Source organism: Poecilia reticulata, chromosome 5 (genome assembly GCF_904066995.2).
Source record: "Poecilia reticulata chromosome 5, P_reticulata-male-v2, whole genome shotgun sequence".
Classification (NCBI taxonomy): Eukaryota; Metazoa; Chordata; class Actinopteri; order Cyprinodontiformes; family Poeciliidae; genus Poecilia; species Poecilia reticulata.
The window spans coordinates 4,828,010-4,852,455 of NC_088834.1; the positions used below are offsets into that span (position 1 = coordinate 4,828,010).

At 37.6% G+C, this 24,446-nt stretch overlaps 1 protein-coding gene across 3 annotated transcripts in view; it reads left to right on the forward strand.

Moving 5' to 3' along the window:
• slc12a5a (solute carrier family 12 member 5a) overlaps positions 1–24,446 on the forward strand; it is a 155,260-nt gene that overhangs the window by 35,158 nt on the left and 95,656 nt on the right. Inside the window, exon 1 of one of the 3 annotated variants that reach the window (XM_008408932.3) lies at positions 19,245–19,480. The exons of the other annotated variants lie outside the window; for them this stretch is intronic. Coding sequence (XP_008407154.1) covers positions 19,426–19,480 — 55 coding nt within the window. The 5' untranslated portion in view covers positions 19,245–19,425. Of the gene's footprint in view, positions 1–19,244; positions 19,481–24,446 lie in introns of those variants that run through there. 3 annotated transcript variants of the gene reach the window in all.

The window sequence follows — 24,446 nt, forward strand, 5'->3', positions numbered from 1 at the left end:
CTGCTTTTATCAGTACAAAGTGGAAAAACTGTTATTGGTCATTTTGAAAAGCCAAAGGTTTTACTAACTTCCACATTAATATCAAATTCACACAAAGTATCTACAACAACCCAAGGAACCTGCACATTCAAAACAGCAAATTATCCCACAAATGTAATTATGATTAATAATGAAATGACACAAGGAGCTAATTCTTTGGAACAGACTTTAGCTCATAATTTCAGTTTTCTAGTTGTTGGGTGTTGCCAACTCTGATTTTGTCTAAATGACAACAGCAGAAAACACACTGGACATCCATAACTATTGTTAGAGTTTATTTAGAATAAATAAACTCTAGACTATAACACTAACTTCCAAATAAGAGCATGATTACGTAATTAATACTACTTGGAAAATCCTTAACAGTTGATAACCAAAACTTGAAAACAGATGTAAAAAAATATGCAGGAAACTAAATGCGCTTCTCCAGCCAAAATGTTTTCTATGGTTTTGTCACTTCAAGATTGTGTTTAATTTTTTTAATGATCAGATATAGTTTTTCTCTATTTGGAAAGGAGAGAAGAAAAACAAATATCTATATCTCACTAACTAAAAAGAAACAAAAAGCAAATGTACAGACATCCTAACAGTTGTGATGTATTTGAATTTGTAGAGCACATCCTGATTAACAGAGTACTGAAAATCCTTTTAGATCATGTCGAGGCCGTCTTTGGCTACAGTACAGAGTGCCTTTGTTTGAACAACACAAAGAAGACTGATAGAATCAACAACAGAGTAGGAAGAAAATTCTTATACTGACATTATTGTTAAAACTCTAACACATGAAAGTGAACCAGTGAGGGAAGACTATTGACATGCAAAGACTGATGGGAAAACATGGCAATGTCATGTGGGAACATAAAACATCAAGAAAAGCTCTTTATAAATGGGTAAATCAGTGGTTCTTAACCTGGGTTCGATCGAACCCCAGGGGTTCGGTGAGTCGGTCTCAGGGGTTCGGTGGAGCCTCTGACGCGGAGGTAAAGACACACTTGTGTAAAGTGGTGATGACGCGCCCCGCTTTGCCATCACTTGCTGCAGAGGATCACGTTACATAGCTTAGCCAATCAGAGGATTACGTTACATAGCTTAGCCAGTCAGAGGATCACGTTACATTGCTTAGCCAATCAGTGCTGCGGAGGAGCCCTGATTGAAGGAGCTCCACTCTTAGCATGGATTTGAACTTGTGTCTTTAATTACTTCAGCAAAACACACAGTTTTTACTAAATTCTGTAGCTTTCGGTGTATTTCTAAATCTGCTCCTTAGTCGCATCTTTTCGGGGTTGCTACTGCCTCTAGTGGCGTGGGGGTGGTAACACAATTAATATAATTACATTACTAAATCAGAATACCACAGTCTTTATTATTTATTATAAATTTTTCATTAATAATGAAATCTTATCTTAAGAATGTAGAGCTAATTAAATGATCTAAACAAGACCTTAAAGTGGTTCCAGTTTCTCTTGATGGCCAACCTGTTGAAACTGTGGCAAATTTTAAATACCTTGGGTCGTTCCTGGACAGTCAGCTCAACTTTGCTGAAAACACTGAATATATTTTGAAGAACTGTTCTCAGAGACTCTACCTTTTAAGAAGACTTAGTGATCTTCTTAAAGATAAGTCACCCATATGTCTTGAATTTGGAAAAAAAAAATCATTTTATCATGAAAGAAGGGTTCAGTGAATGCGCATATGAAACTGATGGGTACGGTACCTCAAAAAAGGTTAAGAACCACTGGGGTAAATAGAAGAAACATATTATTGAATATTTCATCGTGAAATTAGTAAACGCAAAGTCAATCAAACCGTGTCATCCAGTATGTTTTGAAAGTGTAATTTAAAGGTAACTTCTTCACAAATTTCAGTTTGGGAGAATCGTGACTTAAGCAGCAATGAGACAAATGTTTGCGGGTTTTGCAAGGATGAAAAAAAAAATGTATGTCAGACGCAGCTTATACATTAAACTGCCATATGTTCAGCCAGGTTATTTATCCAGCCAACTCGGGCGTCTCTGGGGGACGATCGCTCACCGAGATACAGCACCTTTGTACATTCCGTTTTCTTATCGCGAAATCTTCACTCTAAATTACAAAGTCAGAGGAGCAGAACTAGAGGATTTTTTTTTTCTCCTCAGTTCTGGATGTCCAATAACTCTCAGGCGAGTGAGTAAGACACACTGGAAATGAATTGGTGTGTCTCTCTGTGTGTGTGTGCGTGTGTGTGTGTGTATAAGTAACGCTCATCCAAAGATGCTGGAGCCAATCACCAGAAGGGAATTTAGTGCCTCTCAGCTTCCTGCACCAGTGAGCAGATAAGATTATAGCATTTAGATTCAGGAACAGACATTCTCTCACTTTAAGCGGTCTAGATCTACACCCCAGCTGTAAGAACTTGAGCGTCACCATATCGACAACGTGCTGAAGGATTTATTATTTTTTTGCCTTAATTTTGTGAACCCACTTACTCAGACTTGCTGTACAACACATATTCCATCACTTGTCCTAAATCCAGTTGAGTTTTTCTTGTGTTTTATACAATCTGCTGCCTGCTGTGTCAAAGTAAGACCTGGATTGACTGTTCTGTTGAATGAGGAAACGGATCTAAGGAAAAATTGACAAAACTGCATGAACACCCTTAGGATACAGATCCATAGTGATGATGCATGAAGGCGTGAAGTTTTATCCTGGATCTCACAGGAAACTGTAACTGCAACTTTTGTGCTGCCTGTCTTCATAGGAAAATTGCTGAAATTATTAGTAAAACAGCATAAAATCATGATGAAGCAAGTAATACTTAAGGGTACATATGTCAATGCTTGAGGCAACTTTGAGGCAATGCTCTGTGTAGTCCTATATTTTACTCCAATGGCATGCCATAACCGGATATTATCTGCTGCCTGCATATAGTTTAATTCTATCAGGCCCAAACTGAGCTGTAATCTCATTATCTGTTAACAGAGTTGAGTTTGGAGGGCCTTCAGCTGAGATGGGGATCTCCACAGGGCAGATTACCTCTGCATTATCCACTCGGAATGGGACATTATCACCTATCACAAGACAGAGGTGTCAATTGATCCAATCAGATTGTCCCTCCAGTGATGAAGACCACTCCCATTGTCAGTTAATTAATGAGGGCATGAGACACTTCACAGGGTAAAACCTGCTGGTCTTCCACTGTGAGATGTTTCTCCTCCTGAATGACGTGGTTCACGGTGCGATGTAGCTTCATTTATACTATTGGAAATACTCACTCACAGTCTGTGCAAACAAAACAAGTCACATTTAAGGAATCATGTTTCCAATTATTTCAGAGCCTTAATACTTATTTAGGAGGGGTTTTAAGGCTGATCAGTCATTCTTAGCTTGCAGCCTCTTTTCCAGTTTCATCACCAAAAAAATAGTAATGTTCACTCAGTGGTGAAGTTCCAGTTTTGAATTTCTTTGAACGTCAAATATATCTCACTGCTCTTTTATAATCTTATGAGTTTATATTAACAAATAGCAAGCTCTAACTTGTTTTAATAAATCCAGTATTCTCACAAATTGCAATCAAATAATGACTTGTTTTAGAGTAGTAAGTAATAGAAAGCACTTTCAGTTTAATCTAATACAGTCAAAATTGCTTATATCCATGGCACTAAATTGGTATACAGGGAGACGTGACAGTTTTCTTGTACCAATTCAACACAGACGGAAAAACAAATTGCTCACAGATTTGTGCTATTAAGTCACATGCAAGAACAATATTTGGTGGCTTTGTGCATTAGGCTTTGAGTCTTGTGCATAATTTGATTATGGAAGAAACAAAGTTTGGCTGAGAAGTTTAGTATGTAAACCTAAGTGGAATATTTACTGTTTTGTGTTTGTGTATTTTCATTCAAATGCAAATTCATATGAAGGACACAAATATTTCTGACCATGCTGAAATTCCTGATATTTTATTGATTTATTTATTCGCATTATTTGGTTAAAGACACTGTCGGGAATAAACATATTTGGCAGCAAAAATTTGCTTTTATTTTTAAAATAATTAACATCATTTGATAAAATGTTGCTTTCAATTTTTACTCAAGATACCAAGAATTGAAAGCAGGGAGGAAAACAGTGTTCATTTGTGATCATATGACTGAATTGGACTGAACTGAGTGAATTAATCAGAACTGAGTTTGGATTATTTTTGACAAGACATGACTAGAAAGTATTTTTCTTGCAAAATGCCATTTGTTGTGAACGCGTCCTAAATAAATAATGCTAACAGGTCAAACAAACCAACCGTTTTATGGTAGCACACTGTGTACTGTACTGACTATTTATTTACTGCCTGACCGTTTTCTGTGTTGAGTGCAGATGAGTAATTTTAGAGCAAATGTCATCTTAGTGCCTGTTTTGGTTATAGGTGTTCCGTAGCAGAATAAACAGAAATGGATTTAAAGGTCAATGTGGCATGAAATTTACATCAGACTGCCTAATGTTAGCACTGTAATGAAGTGGCCTTTGGCGGGGAGGGTGAATCTCGTGAGCCGTGTACAATTTGCAGAAAGCAATGATTTCAAATTATAATACCCATTTAGATGTCTAAAGATAGAAAAATTGAGTTTTAGTCTTGGGTTGTGTATTCACTCCCCTTGCAACAGAACATATCCTCTCTTAATCGTTGACCTGTTTCTGGATGTCCTATAACTTTGTACAGCTGCACAGGAGCAGAGCAAATGAGCGATGGCCTTTTCAAAGCTCACCAGAACTGGACCTTATATCCTGTGGACCTTGATGAGTAATAGTGCATTACAAAGCAGTCAGACACCTGGGCACCTCAGCATGGCCTTTTCAATATGTATTGGATTATTTGGAGATATTTTTCATTCAAGTTGGAGTCCAAACTATATTTTAGTCTCATTTGACTCTAGCTAAATACTTAACAGTAGGCAATGATTATTAAAAATGTTTCCTTAGTGGCATGCAGAAATGAAATCTAACCTGTTACTGACTAAACACAATAATGTGGATTAAAAGATCAATATAGTGCAGTGAAAAAAACATACATACCCTTTCATACTTATTCTGATTTATTTTTACTTTTTTCTGCATTTCATGTGAGACTTTCAAAAAGATGATATATGTGAATGTAAGGATAATATAAATTTTTTAGTAATGTAAATTATTAAGCACACTTTCTGAGTCGATACTTGGTACAGCCATTTGGGAATATTTGGAGGGTCTTTACAATGTCCACATAATTTCCTTGCTTTTAATATATATTGTAAAAATGCAGCAAAAAGTCCATCCATGTTCCCCATTATGTTGTTGACAAGCCAAGCCTGAATGGATGACAGCTGAAATGATAAAGCCCACCCAATACTGCATCCAAGCAGTCCATTGTGATTGAAATATTGAACCTGTTGAATTGTAATGAAAATCACAATTTAATATCCATCACCTAATTTTATGTCTGATTTTAATTAATACATTTTTGTAGCTACGTCTGAAGTTTCAATACATTGTGCGTTTGTTGACTTGTCATGCATTAACTCTGGGGGAAAAGTAAGTATACTTTATTTTCACCAACCAGTAGCTCCAGCCACTGGTTGGTTTGTCTTTTTCTTCTGCTTTGTTTGTTGGTTAAAGGGTTTTTTGAGATAAAGAAATGCTGCCTAAGGTAAGATTGAGATGTTAATTAACTAAAACCAAAATAAGACAAAACAAATATTGGATTTGAATATATTATTTCTCTATTTGGACATCAGTCTTTTCTGGTTGTAAGTCTAAAATAAGGAACCTGTTAATGTCAGAATGTTTAGAATGACATCCAAAAACTTTCATTGAATCAAGATGTTCAGCTGTACCGATAATTAAGATAAGTCGCACATAAGGTTGGCATACATTATTGCAGTTACTGTTGTAGTTTTCCAGGCACATGTAAAATTAGTACACAACCAGGTTGAATGGCTATAAAAACCCTTGAAGCTCAACTACCCTTAAGCCTACAATGACCCTTTTCTCTCATTGTTACATAACTCTTCCTAATTCCCACCCAAATCCTGTCATGCATACATTTTTAATTTTTCCAAATAATCCCACAATAATTTTTATGTGCTCTAATTAAGAACCATATAAAATTGTTTTTTGTTGTTGTTTCAACTAATGTGGAACACACAGCTTCCAGCTTCCTTAAAAAACATGATCCTTCTGATTATGTTTCTGTAAAGACGAAACATGATTTGTGTTGCACCGGATAAACCGCCCCCTTATCATTTCAGTCAAGCGTCTCCTCTCTCATGTCAGCAGATGTTCTCAGCTGTAAAGCAGCTTACCGTACAAGAGCAAAAATCTGTGGTATGTTGCTTCAGGAGAGAGAACCGCCTTGATGCTGTTTTCAGTTATTTTGGCGAACATCTCAGAGGTGATTGGGGGAAAAATGTCTTCATTGTCAGAGTAGATTTTTTTTTTTGCAAGTATTTGATGATTATCCACATTGGAAATGTAGATCAATTGTACCGAAATAGACTCAATTTCTACAGCATTCCCCAAAATTTAAGAAAATAGCACGAATTACATGCATAAGAACAAGCATTTTTGTTTTTTTAGTATTCATATTTTAACTACAGTGATGTTTTTAGTGGAGCCATATATGGAAATGTGCCCTTATTTCTTTCCCTTCTCATTCAGGCCAGAGCTCCCCACTCATCCTCTTCATCTTCTTCTCTCACTTCTTTTTTTCTCTCCCTGTTGATACATCTCTTTTCTTTTGAGAAAATAAAACTGGGTCATATTTCCTTCCTCTTCGTGCTCCCCCTCCTCCTCCGTGGAATAAATGAAATATAATTTAAAAAAAAGAGGTTGCTTGTGAATTTATGGGGAGATGGGGAAAATGTAAAGAGCATGCTCCATGTACACGCTGTACCCACAAAATTTAGTACTCTTGATCTGAGACACTAAAAATATATCTCAGCTCACACCGCATCCTAACCTCTGCTGTGTGCTGTTTATTTTCTGGAGATGGTACATCCACTGCTGTTTTTCTCTTTGCTGTCTTTATTTAACACTTCAGGGGTGTTTCAGTGATGACTTCCTCCCAGCACCACTCAAGTTGTTCTGTCAGATTCACCTTCTCCTAACGTGGGAAGATGCTCTCTCAGATAGCTGCACTGGAAACATGTCAGTAAATTATCACACACTGGTGATATTTTATGGGTGATTGAAGATGAATAACAGCTTCTAATTCAAGTCACAAAGCTTTGTTACATGTTTTTTTAACCTCTTTCATATAAGAAATGCATAAAATTAACACGCTGATTTGCAACAGATTTGTTTTCAGCAGATTTGAATTAGAAGAACCAAAAATAGTGAACATAATGCTGTGTATAAACACAGAAAAGCTTAAAGTAAATAAGAACAAAAAGAGTGCAACCCAGCTTCCTCTTAACAAGCTGTTTGTTTGAATCCTAAGTAATTGGATGGGAGTCAGTAATTGATTTCGGTATTGAATTCAGGTGCTACATTAGAAGAAGAGATCCTCACCGAACGCAGTTTTTCTGAGTTATCTTGGAGTTTCCAATAGATGAATTAGTATCTGTGTGTGCAGTTCAGTCCAGGAAACGGAGGGAGAGACAAACCATATTCCAAACTCTAATGACAGATAGCAATATGTATTTTTGTATAAGAATGTCAGAATAATTAAATATATACAGATTATGTCTTATCAGTAGTTTCCCAGTTTTTCAGATCTTTACTAATTAAGTATCAGTGGCAGACATGTAAAACCACAATCAACGCTGATTTGACAGTACAAAATGACAATTAAAACAACATGACAAAGTCTTCATGACAAGCAAAATCAGTCTTCAATAGACCACGTTGTTGATCTGGTTATAATTTAAGTCAAAATTTGCTTTTCTGTTACTTATAGCTTAATTACGTTTTTGGAGATAATCTCATGAGGTTGATTTGTGGGTTTTATGATTCACATTTGTGAAAGTCCTCATTTTTCTTTGCTTTATAATTTCACATCATTCAGTTCAGCTTATTGATGATGCACAAATTGTCAAGCTGTTTCACAAGGTAAACGGACAGATTTTGAAACGCATTTCAACTCATAAAGTAATTGATTATATAGGCTTTGAATCAGTACCTGAAACGGAGAGTAAGCATGAAAAACTCTGTTCTCATCAGATTACATGACACATGCATGTAGGTTTGTGTTTACTGTACTAATAACTGAGCCAAAGAATTAGGGTTATATATATTTTTCCTCTTAGTATTGCTTCTTTCTTCAAACTAAAATATCAACACGTTTCAGTGTTTAATAGAGTTTACAAGGTAAAGGAAAGGTTTTATAGCAGACCACAATTAATGGTGAAAATATTGATTCAATGGCTGATTTGACGTTTGCAGATTAATTTTAAAAAAACAAATAGTTTCCTGTCTTGCAAGAAAATTGTTTATTTTCTCATCTAAAATGTTTTGTATTTATTTATTCTTGCAACATTATTGTTATGTTAGTAAATCACTAACATCAGCCGATATACAGTACCGATATATATATATGGGTCATTCCTAGTGTTTTATCAAGAGCTATAATTTTCTATCTAGATCTGCACAGTTTTACACACATTTAGCATTTCTAACAAGGCACAGTAGAGAGTAGAGAGTGCTGTTGACTTTATCTGTTTGCTTTTTGTTTCGCGATAGAGACACTGAAAGAAAGTGGAGGTAAGCGCAGTGGAAAGAAGGCTTATAGTCTTAGAAAGACAACAATCTGTGGTTAGACAGCAGGCCTTATCAGATAAACATGTTGGGGAAGAAAAGCCTTGCTGTGTTGTGTTGAAACATTGCTGGACCACTTTGATGTCCTTGTTCCGCCTGCCGAGGCTACGGGAATCGCCCTTACATCTTGATGCCTGTCTCACAATCAAAGCCTTGTCAAATGTGGTGGCTCATCTCTCCGGACTGCCCGGCTATTCTCAGATTAATTACTTGACAGGCACTCTGAGGGCCAACAACTTCTGCTGGCCCTGCAGGTCTTAACACAACACAAGCAAATCTCTGACACCTCAGACATGCAAACTCTGCTCTCAACAACACATTGTGATAATATTCTGCTAGAGTTCGAATATGGTTAATTGGGCTCAACTGATCTCTGTCCTGTTTCTATTTCAGCATCAAATTAGTAAAATACAACAGAGTAGGTTGTAGTTCTTTCAAACTTCAGAATCTCTGTATTTCAAGGAAAGCACTAGATTTGGTTTTAGAGGAATACACTTCAAATAAGGGGTTACATTTAATAAATTGGAGATTCTCTTCAGATTTGAAGGAGCAGTGTCATGGCAAATGATGTAGTCACAGGCTTCCTAGTCTCTGCTGAATAGCGTTCATTATTTTTCTGTGAGTTTTCGCTGAGCCAGAGCAAAGTTCATCGTTAAGTCAGGTAATTGTCTTCCGCCCATCTCGCTTAATAGTTTAGTAAAAGTCGCCCGTGGAGTATCGTTTCTGCATGCATGTACGGATATGTTTTGTTTGTCATTGGGCTTGCTGTAGGAGATAATTGGATTGTTCTTTGAGCAAAGTCTAATCAAATAACAGGTGAGAGAGGGAGAGAGAGAGAGAAAAGCCAAGCTGAAATCTAATCAAGCTGAACCCTTCAACACAAGTGCTTCGGTTTTGTAGTAACTGTATTCTCTGGTTTTTGCACTGTGGCTCAGTAATGAGACTTGGTGCCAATCAGACACACATAATTAAAGATATGCTCATATTTCTTTCTAAAAACAGCTCAAACAGAAAAAAACACATTACATTATTAATGATAATCCTGCTTCAGTTGAATGTGTTTTGGTCCTGCACTGCAGATTTAGCTTATGAGGATCTTTTTGGCAACTAGATTTATTTATATTTATTCCCTGTACAGTGGTCATATTACCCAGTGATCTTTATTGAAAGAAACGGCTTTCGTCTCTAGGATCAAATAAAGCTTTAAATGTGTTTAATAGTCATAGTGAGATTTTAAAGGCTTTGAACTCTATTACTTGTGTTTTTATCTCTTTGTCTCTTTTCCCGTGTCTCCACTTGAAGCTCAAGTGTGTGTCCATATCTTTTGTTTTTTTCTTCTGCCAAAAACTTGTGTAAAAATGCGGTATGCCCTTGTCAGCTACTGAAGGTGCACAGACAGACCATAATGATCTGGCAGGAAGCCAGGAAGCCACAAGAGGAGACGAGGCATTGTCACAGAGACTGCAGGTTGGAACAGTTTGTCCTTGCTCTATCTCATCCTTTGATATCTGAAGCAGCTTGAGCAGCATAACATTGTTCAGTGAAACAATGTGTTGCAGTGTGAAGCTCTGGTACCAATCTGCTTGGAACTGAGGTCTGCTGTGATGCGATTTTGTTGTAGAGACTGCACATTCGCGATGCTCGCACTCAAAGCCTCCCCTAAAAACCTTTATCTGCGTAAAGTGATCATTGCATCACGTGCATGTGCTTGGAGAAAGATCAGTCCAACCAGAAGACGTCAAACACATCAATTCTCGCTACAGATTCATCTGAGAAACAGAGTCACTGACAAAACAAAGTCCAGAGAACATTTTACACTTTGATGCTAGAAATAGGTGGTGTGTTTCTGAGTACAATAGAACCGTAGTAGAGGGAACAGTTAGGGACCAAAGCTGTCCACGAAGAGCTAAAAGCAGCAAATACTTGAAACTGCCTCTTGAAATGCTCATTACTGCCTATTTTAATGCTTCAAACACCAAGTATAATTTAAAATGTATGAATAGGCACAGTGGAAACACAGTGTCTTAGCGCTTTTGCACCATCTAACAGTCATTTTCTTCTGAAAATTTTGCTCTACAAAAAAAAAAAAAATGTGAATAGGCAGACTTTCCACAACCAACTTGGAGTCACTTTCAGCAGAAATATGTGAATCCATGAAGACTGAGCCGCAAACAGGAGGAGGTCCACTGTAATGAGACATTTGGAACAGAACCTTTGTATCAATCAAGGTTTTAGAAAATTAACACACCTGGCAAACTGAATTTTCTGCTTATAATCTCTAAATATGCCAAACTTTTATGCTTTTTCTAAAATAGTGGTTGAAATAAAAAGGTAATAGTACAAAGACTGTGTGCTAATTCAAATTATGTTGAAATTGTTTTTGCTTCATCAACGCAAACATATGAATGATGTAGAAGTTTTCATCATAGTAAAGGCTTCATATAAAAATACATGTTACGATTTACAAATTTTAAAATAGTCAGATTTTAAGTGAAGTGTGGAAGAAAATGTAAATATTTTTACTGTGTTTATGAATAATAATAATAATTTTAAAAAAATCATGTCTTAATCTCAACTTCAAAACCCACTTTTGTATCTTGAGTGCATCTTATAATTTCTGTGTAATCTGATGGCGCTCCCTTAAGGCCTAAACTGCTGCTGTACATAATTTTTACTTTATCAAGGTGAAATGCTAAGAAAACTCTTTTTAAAAAAATTACATCACTAGAAGCTCCTTTTAGACTTAGGATACTTTGTAAATACCTCCATGTTCTTTATATGAGATGTTAATTACTTTACACTAGCATACAGCAAGATAAAAATGTAAACAATCTGAGTGAAAGAGGCATATTTTCATTCTGCTGTGGAAATGCAATAAAAAATGGGAAAACTATTAAATTCGCCATTGTTTATATTACGCCTATAATTATAACATTGTTTATTCTTTATAATTTTTGGCCAAATATTGTTTGGGAGGTCCAGAGAGCCACAGATTGAAGTCCCCTGCTATGGTGTAATATAATTTTATATTATGGAAGCATAAACTTAAATACTTATGAGGCCCTGAACCCTCTTTTGGGTTTTGCTTTCCTCTTTTCACAGACTGTCATTCTGCCTCTTTGGGTTTTTCAGGGTTGGCATGATTCATCTTTTTTTTTTAATTATTATTTTATTATTTTCGTGGCACAGTAGAGGCCTCTCAGTTGGGAGCCAGCTGCCTTCATCTGAGGCAGCAGGTTTGTGGAGTCAGTCTGGTTGTGATGTCACTGATCCTCGCCACCATCTGAAAACTGCAGGCATAAACTTTCCAGCAGAGTTTTTAATAACCATAATTAAATCAAGGCTGTTCCCATTTTCAGGCATCCCAGAATGCTGTGTTACAATATTAATAACAAGTTCATTTATGGCGCCAAAAAGAATAAAATCTGCGATGCAGCACAACACTGCTGTAAACAGCAAATACCTCCAGACTGACAAACTGCAAATGTGAATAGTTGGAATCTGTCAGATAAATCAGCCAATGTAATGTTTGCTATCAGATTTACCGAAATGCAGCTAGATCAATGTTTTCTATTTTTGTAGAGAATTGCACAAACAAGCTGGGTTTTCTGTTCTTTTCTGATCAAATCTCATCTAATTTCCAACCTGCCTTATTTTCTTTTTAATATCTTCTGCCTTCTAACATTTGTAACCCTTTTATGACAACATATAGTCACTGCAGCTGAATCTCCTTTCTCCCTTGTCATCTCTAAAAGCATTGTGGATGTGTTCCTGCTTTACCCGTAAGCTCTTGATCAAAGCAAACATTGTTAAACTTCATGTACTTCAGCATAAATCAGCAGATTTTATACAGTCCAGCCTCTGCTGAGGGTTTTGCCAAAGCCGTAGGACATTTGAGCCAGCGTTCAGTGGCTTAAAAACATTTTTCTGATAAATTTTCTCCTAATGAATATTTGGTGTTCTTGGGAAATACAGAGCAACATCAAATAACATTTAAAAGCATGCTTGCATGCACTTAATCATGCAAGGACACAGCAGCTTCAGACGAGTCATACATAAACACTGTTGCTGTCAGCACTCTGTCGTTATTACATTCGATTTAAAGCGCTGGGTCATATAAAAGCTTTATAGTTTCACAAACATCTCTTTACACTCCTCCAATAAGCATACATTTTTATTTGTATGACATCCTTCTGCTTTAGGTTGTATGTTTTCTTTCACCCAGTACCAAAGACTTCCTCTTGGCACTGTCCCATAGTTGTAAGGGTTTGTGCTAATCCAATAACACGACTCTGTTTATGGGCGAGATACTGGTAAGTTGTCAACAAGCCATGTCATTTAGGGCGCCTTTTTGAAGCTTGGATGAGTCAGCAGTCTGTGCACTGAATAACAGTCTGGGAAAAACTGAACTCTAACACTGGGAAATTTAACTGAGAAGGGGAAGAAATGTCAAAGTTTGGCAATTTTATTTCCCATAAATTTTGTTTTGTTTGAATTGATTGAACAACAAAACTGTGCGTGTGTGTGTGCGTGTGTGCGTGTGTGTGTGTGTGTGTGTGTGTGTGTGTGTGTGTGTGTGTGTGTGTGTGTGCGTGTGTGTGTGCGTGTGTGCGTGTGTGTGTGTGTGTGTGTGTGTGTGTGTGTGTGTGTGTGTGTGTGTGTGTGTGTGTGTGTGTGTGTGCGTGTGCGTGCGTGTGTGCGTGTGTGCGTGTGTGTGTGTGTGTGTGTGCGTGTGTGCGTTTAGGTAATTGAATACTGTAGTAACTTGCGTATTTTGTTTGCCTTTCTTTTCTTCCACAAGCGCTGTTATCGGATTTGCAAACACTTACAATAGGAAAGTGCCTAAAGAAATATTTTGATGGAATGAAAACTAAAACTTGGCATCAGGTGCTGAAATGATGAATAAGTGCTGCTTTTTACTTTGGGTTTTAGCTAAACATGTAAATTATTGCTTTGTCGTTTGTTGTTTTAATGGAAGCTGGTAAATTAAATCAAAGTTGTTTTTTTACTGCCACTCAATGGAGTGGAGTACCAACAGGAATTATAAATCTTGTACTTGTGTTCTCAAGCTTTAGCATCTTGAGAACACAGAGTTAGTAACTGAACATCAAATTTGAGATATGCACCTGTATGTGTTAGCCATAGTTGATCAGTTTAAACGTGCGACCTGTGGAGACATGCGGCTCCTTGGCTCCTCCACTGTTATTCTTATAAAACCAAATATGAAATGTTTTTAATTAAACAGTCAGTGGGAAATGATTGTTTTAGCTGTACTTCTTCATATTTTTAGAACATCATCTACAACCACAGAACATGCAATGATACAAAGTTTAAAAGTAGTTTAATGCGTCTTGGTTTTCAAACTATATTTTTTGTTCATTCTTCGCTTTCCATTTTTATGGCTCACTCAGCTGACCTCATTCTACGAAAAAATGTTTTGTCTTTCCTTTTTGAAAGTTAAATGACTCATTTTGTTCTAAAATATGTTTTTGTATATTTTCCTGAGATTTGACAATCCTTTATTTAGTTCATATTTGTGAAATCAATCTGCACAGATTTTATTTTGTAGTAGCAAGGTGAAAAGTTTCTCTTTGAATTGAACTTGCTCCATGTGGCTCTTGTAATTGCCCCCTGGGAATAAATAGTTTCTTTTTAATTGAATTTAAAATGTTGATTTGTAAGTGTGCTGGCAAACTTATTTATTTATCTATTTTAAACCATATTATTCCAATTTTAGCCCTAAAAATCAAGGATAATTATTTGTATGATAAATTTGTGAGCTGTCCTTTATGCCACATGAGTCAAATTCCAGACTTCAGTGTCTGGAAACATTTTGATGTATCTCTGCTACAGCACACCTGACTGAAATAATCAGGTCATTAGCAGGACTGTGGAGAACTTAACTGCATCCTGAGGGGATAAATCAGCCGTTTGATTCAGGCGTGATGAACCAGCGAAACATCTAACAGTTGCAGGTCACCGGCCCTGGAGGACTGGAGTTTGACAGATTTTGGTTTAAAAACTAAAACATTTGCAGATAGGATTAGTTTATTGTTGCTCACACGGAGACACTTTGATCCTTTCTTTTTAGCATAATGTATTTTAAACACCCTTAAACTCATTAGGTGTAAAAGAGTTGATTTCAAGGTCATTGTAATCAAACTAGATCTAATACCGCTCAACCGTGTAAAGCACAAAATATGTGATTAACTGTTGGCTGCCTGCCGGCCTTCCGTCCGTCTCAATCAAAGAATATTACAGAGACTTGGCAGTCAGTTGGTTAACGTCAGCTTGTTTAGGGCAAAATAAATTTTCATTTGAGTCAGCTAGCTTGCACGGAATATCAATCTGTGTGTACAAACTCAGTGGCTGCAGTTGATTCTTGTTTTCTTGACTATGTACACCTGCACACACATCAGCAGAGATAATTACACTCTCTTCTTTTGGGGAGAGATGTGAACAGCTGCAGTAGTGATGCAGTATTGCAGCAGCAGCAGCATGTGCAGTGCATTTCTTCAACATCCTCAACTACTTTCTTTTTGTCATGTTGCTTTACTTGCTCAATTTAAGACATTTTGCACTGTATGGGATGTAAAAAATAAGCATAATAAATATCACAATGATCATAAGATAAAACTCACATAGTCCTTGACAACTAAGATATTCACTTGATGGCCTTTTTTTTAGATACAATTGTTCAGTTGATATTTGAATTCAAATTATTGTAAATCACAAATAACGAGATATCAAACTCATGATAGCAACTTAAAGCATTCTGTTAATGATTTCCCTTGGCTATTCTATAGCTTAGCTCTGTGCATGCATCGTTTACAAAGTGTTCAATATTCATTTTGCAGACCTTTCACATGGTAAAAAACAATATTGTCATTCAAATCATTCAAATCAATCAATCAAATTTTATTTGTATAGCACATTTCAGCGGCAAGGCATTTCAAAGTGCTTTACATAATTAAAATAAAAACAGGAATAAACAGTGAGAAAGAGAAAAGGATTTTGAAAAAGATGAAAACAAATTAAAAAAAAGATAAAAACATTAAAACCTCAGAGTTTTAGTTAGTACGCCATCTAATAAGGATACTCACACCTTAAAACCTTCATTAAAACATAAACAGTGAGAATAAGAAAATAAAAAGTAAAGATAAAAACATCAAAGAGATCAAAACCGGCACTCTAATCCTAATTTAGCCATAAGCAAACCTGCCTTCAAAGAAGGCAGCTTACTTGAATCTCTTTCATTTTTGTAGATTCCTCTTTGTTTTGGTGCTTTGCATATAGTTACAAGGCTGCCAGACAGCAGATTTGGTTTATTTTTTCAAAATCTTTAAAATCTATTTTGTCACATTTTATATGGATTCTGAATCCTAGTAAATGAGATATAGAAACGCAACATTATCTCAAAAAATTATTTCTTACAACCAAATATGTGAAATATAAAATACAAACAGCATATCAATCAGTCAAGCAGATGACATAAGGATAGATCTATTCAGTCTATTAGCTTCAGTTTCTTTATTATTTATTTTACATTGGCTGTTATTTTCCTAATTGAACAGACTGAACAAATTAATTACATGTTTGGCCAAGCTTGTGAATATATTGGTGTTTTGAGGTGTATTGTACGGCTGCAGAGTTATCAAATGAATTTGTTATTCAGTACATTTATGTCTGTGTTTAAAACAATAAACATTTTAAGCTACTTTTCTGAATTGGATTGGATCGGTATCGGCTGATGCTGAACCTCAGATAGCTGTATCGTATTGGAAGTGAAAAAAGTGGATTGGTACTAGTTTAGAGGAAATATAAAGTGGAAAAAGTATTAAAACAAAACAATGATGGAGCGTCTTCATGCATTACATATCTGAAGAAAAAAAAACTATAGGAAACTAATGTAAATAATTAGAGATGTGCCGATCAGGTTTTTTCCTGCCGATTATGATTCTGATCACCCATGAGGGCCGATCACCGATACCGATCACATAATTATTATGTGGAAAAAGGAACCATGAATTCACCTTAATTTAGACAAAAACTTGTTTTTAATAACTTTTTCCAAGAAAAAAACAGGCATTGTGCAAATTATACAACAGACTAATAACTTATGAAGGCTCAGAAGAGGCTAAATAATGCAAAAAGTTAAAATAAAACCTCTCAACATTACCAAAAAATTCAAGCATAAAACTTAACATTCAAAGGCAAATACAGGATCCATTACAATAAACAATCCTGAGTTACTGCATGAAAACTTCCTGATAGCATGGCGGCTAGCTGATTACTGCTAGTTCTGAGTGGCTGTTTCTGACTGAGCGGAGTAATTATGCAGAACAGGGAGGAGATCGATTATTTTTTCAGAGATTATCTGTCTCATGTTGGGACAGCGAAAGTTTAAATACGTGTGTAAAATGTATTTTTTTAAGTTAGATGCTGCAGCTATAAGCAGAGGTTCGGTGTGAGAGTCACTACCAGGTGGAGCAGAAGCGGCGCTCCGTCTGTGAAATATTACTACCTGTAGCGCGTAGCAGCGGTTCAACAGCGAGAGCAGAACCGGCGTCTTACATCACAGCTCGAAGATTTAAATAATTTTGCGGGTTATTTGTTTAGCTTTCTGACCGTCATGCTAAACCGTGCGTTTATAGCTGTGCGCAGCTTTACCTCCTATCTGATCCTCCATATGTCTTTTTTTACTGCCGTGAGCCTCGATGTAGCCAAACTCCATCAAGTATGTCATTGTTTTTATGTCATATTAGCTTCGTTGTGTTGATGCATTTTGACGTGCTTCAATTTTCCGCCGCAACACGCAAACTTCCCCATTCACCAGGTGGAGCCTGGTGAATGGCTCCACCTGGTGAATGGAGCCATTCACCAGGTGGTTGCACAGGATTTGTTGCTGCGCGTTTGCGCAGAATGAAGGAAAGAGGAGACCGGCTGCACAGGCAGGCTGCGAAATGAGATACAGGTGATCGGTTTGTGTGATCGGCAACAAGAGACCGTGATCGGTGATCACCGATCATACACTTTTTCACGGAAATTGGCCGATTATGATCGGTGGCCGATCGATCGGCACACCTCTAGAAATAATCTAATATCACATCTTGAACATGTACAGATTCATCAAAGTGAAAGATGCTTTAATCTATATTTTTGCATAATTTCCACGATGAGCAGGAGTTTTAAGGCATGAATGCTTTAGCTCTGCAAATCCAAAGGATCATTTTACCTTCAATATTATAATTTAATTTGTCTGGATCTCCTGCTGCTGCTCACACACCTGGCATGAAGGTTAGTACAACTGCAGAAGGAGAACACAAACATCTGAGTAAAAACTTATGACTAAGCTTCAAGGCTTGATTGTTTGTTGAAATTATTGTACCATTGTAAAACCGTTTATATTTCATACAGTGTCAACAAATGTGGGAGTCCCGAGTTGCATTCTGCATCTCATGGTAGCAGTCTACTCTGTGCTTCAATGCCAGCATGACCAAAAACAAGATGCATTCAACATAAACAGAACCGCTGCAGAAAACACAGAACCACACTCATCCGGCGTCTCCGTGCTGCTCACTTTTCTGCTCTCAGAACACTGTGTACCAGATCAGAATGAGTCTGCATGGATCAAAATGAGGATGGTCTAATTTCCAGCGGGGCTCCAAAGCTGAGCTGCCAACATACGGCGCGCCGGTCCTCTCAGCTGGAACTAAATCCTCCAAAGAAGGACTGAGATAACCAGTTGCTGGATTAATCTGCGTGTGCACGTCTGAGTACGAGGCTTTCCATGTTTATCATAACTCTTATGACTTGTCTTTCTACTAAAGTAAAAGAAAAAAGAAAAAGAAAAAGTCAATTTGCATTTGACATTAAATTTGAAGTGAGTGCAGTCGCTCATTTCAAAGCAGAGGAAGAAGCCAAACCATGAAGCACATCTGTAGATGGAGAACATCAGAGCGGTGAGGATACTGGCTGCTCACTTCAATCACAGATTTGTCTGACAGAGGTGATGAGAAGAAGGAGGCAGAGAGAAAGGACAGAAGTGGATATTTAGAAAATCACACAACTGCTTGAATATGCAATCAGCTTGGCGCTTACATCGAGAGAGCAGCATCGTCTGAGAATATTGTTGTTTTGAGTGATATTAAGAACCGGAGGCGAAAAAAAACTGGAAAAGGGACAAAGAAAAGGAAATGGGGGGGGGAAACGAAAAATGGAGAGCAAATGCGCAGCTTTGAGGCGTTCCATCATACACCAAACTCCTGCAGCTTCACCTTCCCTCTTCCTCCCCCGTCCTCCTCCTCCTCCTTCTGGAGAGAGAGCGCAACAGAGAGAGTCACGCTTGCAAGCTAGAGAAGAGACGTCAAGAGGAGGATCCACATAGAGGAAAAAAAAAATCCCCCCCCCCCTCCTCTCTCTCTTCTGCTGCCTCTCTTCGTTGCATCCTACAGGCGGCAAGGAGTGAAGAGGAGTGAGGAGGATCCCCCGGCACATTTTCTGCGCCGCTTCCCTGCAATTTCTGTGGCCGCATCACAGTGCGTGGAGAGCGGGGAGAGCCGCCGAGAGCTCGATCGGTGACATCGCTCTGCAGCAGCAGAACAAGGAGCATCGCGGAGGAGCCGGGATGCTTAACAACCTGACCGACACAGAGGAGGGGGACGGGGGAGCGCAGAGCCAGGGTGAGTGATGGGATTTGTCATGCGGTCACTCCGGGAAATCAGGGAGGTTGGACATGTTGATGCATCACATCACAGTGCTGTGCCATGCCGATGCAACAGCATGGAGGGAGAGTAAATATGTCCTACTTATGAAAAATAAAAAGGACATGCAAGATGTAGTCACACACACACAACCTGATTGGATTGAAGAGTGCTGGTGTGTGTGAGTGTCAACGTTAGCTTCTACAGTGGATGGTCTGCTTGCCTCCACTACCACTGCTTCTTCTACTGCAAGGCTGTTGTGACAGGAATAGTAATGTGCACACTCCATACCATGGATTGTGAGCATAAGGGTGTTAAAGCTTTTAATAACATGCACACACGCTTTAATACATGCAAATAAACGCACATGCACACACAATGGAGAATAAATTCTTAATGGCAACTTAAATATTCCCTGTATTGGTATCTCCACATGCGCGCGCACACACACACACACACACACACACACTGAATAACGCAACCACAGATACAAGCCACCATTTCTGCTAATCCCGTCACCCCCAGCTGTCAAAGTCAGCCCTCCATCCAATCCCCTTTCCTCCACCCGCCGCTGACTCTGCGGGGATTCAGAAGCGAACCTGTGGTTCTGCTGGTTTGTGTGGATAGCTAAGCAGACCATGCTCACCTTCACAGGCCTGCTGGACAGTAAACTTGTTGCTAAAACACTCAACATTGCCAGATATGCTTTAAATCACAATGACAGGTTTAAGTCGTCGTCAGCTGTTGTCTGGTTTTACTTGACACATCGTTCTTCTCAAACTGTACAGCAAATGTGAAACCCTTTCGTCTCCCTCTCTGCCCCATTTTTCCTGATTTTGCTCTCCGAATCGATCTGTGCTGCAGTCTCACTTTTTCATCTCTCCCGCTCTTCGTCATGCACAAGCCTTCCTTTGGCTGTCAGTCCTGGACTCTAAGGAATGCATTGAAGAGACAGGCTGCGGATGAGAGAACAGTCACAATGCAGGCTCTTCTACCTGTGAGGGCTTAATGATAAAAATAGACCAGCTCTGGGAGCATGAATATTTAACTTAATGCAGACATCATTCGTTTTTTATAAGTAGAATTATAATAATGTGTTATTAATTAGGAACAGCAAGGGTTTGACTCTGGAAACTTCTAGGCCAGGTTACCAGGCTTCACACACAGCCTTACAGGCTCACACTGAAGTGTTAAACTGGAGGTGCATTGCTGTGTGTGCGTGCGTGTGTGTGTGTGTGTCCCGTTTCCATTTTGGATTTACGGATGTGTGTGCTGATGGGTACTTTGAAGATAACATCCATGTTCTTATTGAGCAAATGCTAAAGGTGCTGAAAGTGTGTGTGCTTGCAGCTCATCACTTCTGCAGCTCCATCTAAACATCAAGACCATTAAAAATCAGCCGTTTCTTCTTAATTTGTTTTAGTTCAGTGCTTTGATATCACCTATGCATGTTCACTCAACCATGCTGGGACTGTTAGAGGGAGAAATTTGCATCTTACTCATCCTCTTCTCAGCATATCTTTTTTTTTTTTGTCACTCTGTAGCAGCAGTATATCTCTTAAATAGGACGTCATTCACACAGAAACAAACTCAACCTCTTTACACCTTTCCTTTGAATCACAGCTCTTCTAAGCTAGCTGTGCAACAGCCTGAATAACTCTGTTTAGTCATCAGCGTGATGCAGGGTAGCTCCGGTAAGGAGGAATGTCAGCTGTTGTTGCTGTCCGCCATCCCCTGGTACTGAAATCGCTGTCCAAGGTGCTGATTTACAACCTTCATTACACGGCGAGATTACAACCCGGACGAGGGACACAATGCACCAGGTGGAAGGGTTTATGTTCGCAGGGCTGTATCACTGCACTATGCACTTTATAAACATGAAAATATAAACGATTTCAGCTCTTTTTAACTGGCTTTTTTTTTTTTTTTTTTTTGCTTCTTAGAGCAGTTTAAGGGAGATGGAAGAAAATTAAATGCATTCAAGATTTAAAGGGAAGGTGGACTTTATTTATTTAAGGAATTCAGTTAAAAATGCAGGTGCAATTCTAATGATAAGATGAGCTAAATAGTATTTACTTAAACTGCCAGCGCACTTTGTTTTTACTGGGCACTGTTAATGGTAATTCTTATAGTGCAACTGCTTAAATTATCATTACCAGGCAGCGGTTCTTTTCTTCTACTTCACCCAATGGTTTTTAGCCTCTGCAATTTTTCCATTTCTGTATACAACTTGCTCATTAACGTGTCAGTTCAGTTTATCTGCTGCAGTTTTTAATGAGAGACTAGTTTTTCTTGTATGTCCATAATTAAATACTGTTTCTAGTTCTGGCAGGAGAAAGTCAATGGCTCAACAGGGAGGCTGACGGCTAATAGCTGGTTCAGGCGTGCAGAATTGAACAAAAGAGCTTTTTTTTTTTAAGAAAAAAAAACAGGTGAAAATAATTTTACAGATCTTTGTGAAGAGAAAAAAAACCCATTTCAAGCAGGAACTATTTTTTATATTACCAGATGTATATCATAGGTAATTAATCCAAAATATTTGCAGGAAAATAATCGGCACCCACTCTTAAATGTTATTAAAATCCCCCAAAAGATTTTTCTTATTAAGCCAAGATCAATAATTCAAAATGGCATATAAACATATTTAATGATCTGTTTGTTAGGTGGGCTTAAACAGCAGGTACAATTATGTAACCAAACACTTTTAATCAATAATAGAACTTATATATCAACTCTGATAATACTTGTCAATAGGTGCATTAATGAATTTGTCACAGTATCTAAACTGTTGTCTTAATAAAAAATAAAAAAGTCTGTTTTGCTGTTCTTCTGTATGCTTATATGCAATATCTGTTAGAATATCTGCAATAGATACCAAAACTTATAAAAGTAATTTATTGTTTTTTGCTTCAAGCTTTTCTAAATTTGGCATTTTGTCCAAATTTAATTTCCGTCTCTTTTTAAAATAAAACATTTAATTTGGTGCATATGATCAAAGTCTTTTTTACTCTAGACAAATTTTATTTTGTAGCAAAAGTGGCTCTTCAAATTGAAAAGGTTACTGACGACTGGACTACAGTATGAGAGCAATAAAAACAGATTAAAGCTGTCAGCTTTATGAAAAAGTTCACTCTTAAATACAGTGAGAGTACAAAAAGGTATTAGCATAACTACTTCAGTATCGTTTGACTCATAGTATTGTTTTATAGCTACAATCCATGCTTCAGTTAGAATACATAATTATTTCATTGATCATGAGTAAAAGCAATGAAATTCAAGGTAAAGAGGCATTAAAAATATCAACCACATGACACAGAATAGTTAATATGATGGTTGTATTTACATTACTCTGCATAATGATTGCTTTGGGGAATATTTTATTTACCTGTTTAGGTGGATGAAACAAACATCCCATCTATGTTACCTTGGTTAAATGGCATAACTGCTCCCAGCTGTTTATACTGAGATTTTTAACTTATCTGTTGCAAATGTGCAGAAAAAAGCTCATTAAAAAGAAAACTAAAAAACTGAAGGAGGCAATTTAATTTGCTAATCTGGCAAACTTTTCACTTTTCCCCCTCAGCACCTGGGTGTGTAGCCCAGGAGCAGGAAACTTTTATGGTGTCATTATGAAATGTTATTATATTGGTGATGTACCAGAGATGATTTGTTCCTTCATTTTCTGTCAACTTGAACCATTTTGGGTTATGTGAAAGCATGAAATGCAGCTTATTTCTTTCAGTTATCCCATTCATGTGTTTTACCAATTAACCTTGTGTCACTTAATCAGTTCACGAGTTTTAATTATTATCATTGCGGGTTAGATTGTGTAATTTTACACATTCATCAAAAACTGCTTGGTTCCATCTCCTCCACTCATTCTTTCCCTTCCCCTGATTTTCTTCCAGATGGTGATAATGATTTTTAAGGTGTTGAAAATGACCACTAAATGACATAAAATACAATTTGTGATTACCTGAGAAAATAGCCAGTGGAGTTTCTTTGGTAATAAAAACGGTCATTAACTTCATAAGTCCATCCGCCTCCTCTCTGCTCCAGTCTGCACTCTTACTCCGGACTGTGAACGGGGTGGTAATGATGTTTTAGTTATGGCTGACTGCATAATACTGCAAAAATGCTCCCCTGGGCCCTCTCCTCGGGAAGCAGTTGTTGTGCATGCTCAACGTCATTATTCTCTGTCTACCCACTCTGCAACTTGACTACTGTGAATGGAAAGAGAGAGGAAGCAGAAATGCAGTGCAAGTGCTGGCTAATACAGGCACTTGTTACGTGGAAAGGTAGCTCTCTCAAAAAACGCACACCCAAATGTTTTTGGTGGTTTTGTGCAGAAGTGTGTTGTCTCCCCTGGAGGAGATAGATTTATGTAGTCTGTTCTCTTTCACTTTCCACCTTTTTTGATCAGAGTTCTTAAAAAGTGTCTTGCAAAAGTATTAATTTGTATTAAATATTTTTAATTTTCTCACCAGAAACCCCAAACTTCTCAACTGGGCTAGTTTCTAGGTCAGATTGTTTCTAGGTCATTTCGTAGGTTGTATGTTTAAGTGTCTTGTTCTCCTGGATGCTGAACCTTCCATCGTTTTGGATCTTTTTATTTCAGCTAGATTTGCACTTTGGCTAGCTCTATTAATCTTCCCGTCAGCCCTGAGCAGTGTCCCTGTCCTGCTGAAAAAACACCCTCAAATCTCAAAAGCACAATTCAATACAACTCGGCCTTATTTATATGGCGCCAATTCACAATGTTTCTAAGGAAACCCAGCAGATTGCATCAAGTCATTAATTCTACCAACAATTTTTACGGTTGATTTGGTGTTTTCATGGTTTTAGTTTTGAAGTAAACATGTTGCTTTACTGTTGGCCTAGAGGCTTTAAGCTATTTTTATTTTTAACCCCTAAATGGCTTGTTGCAAACTTCATATCTGGATTT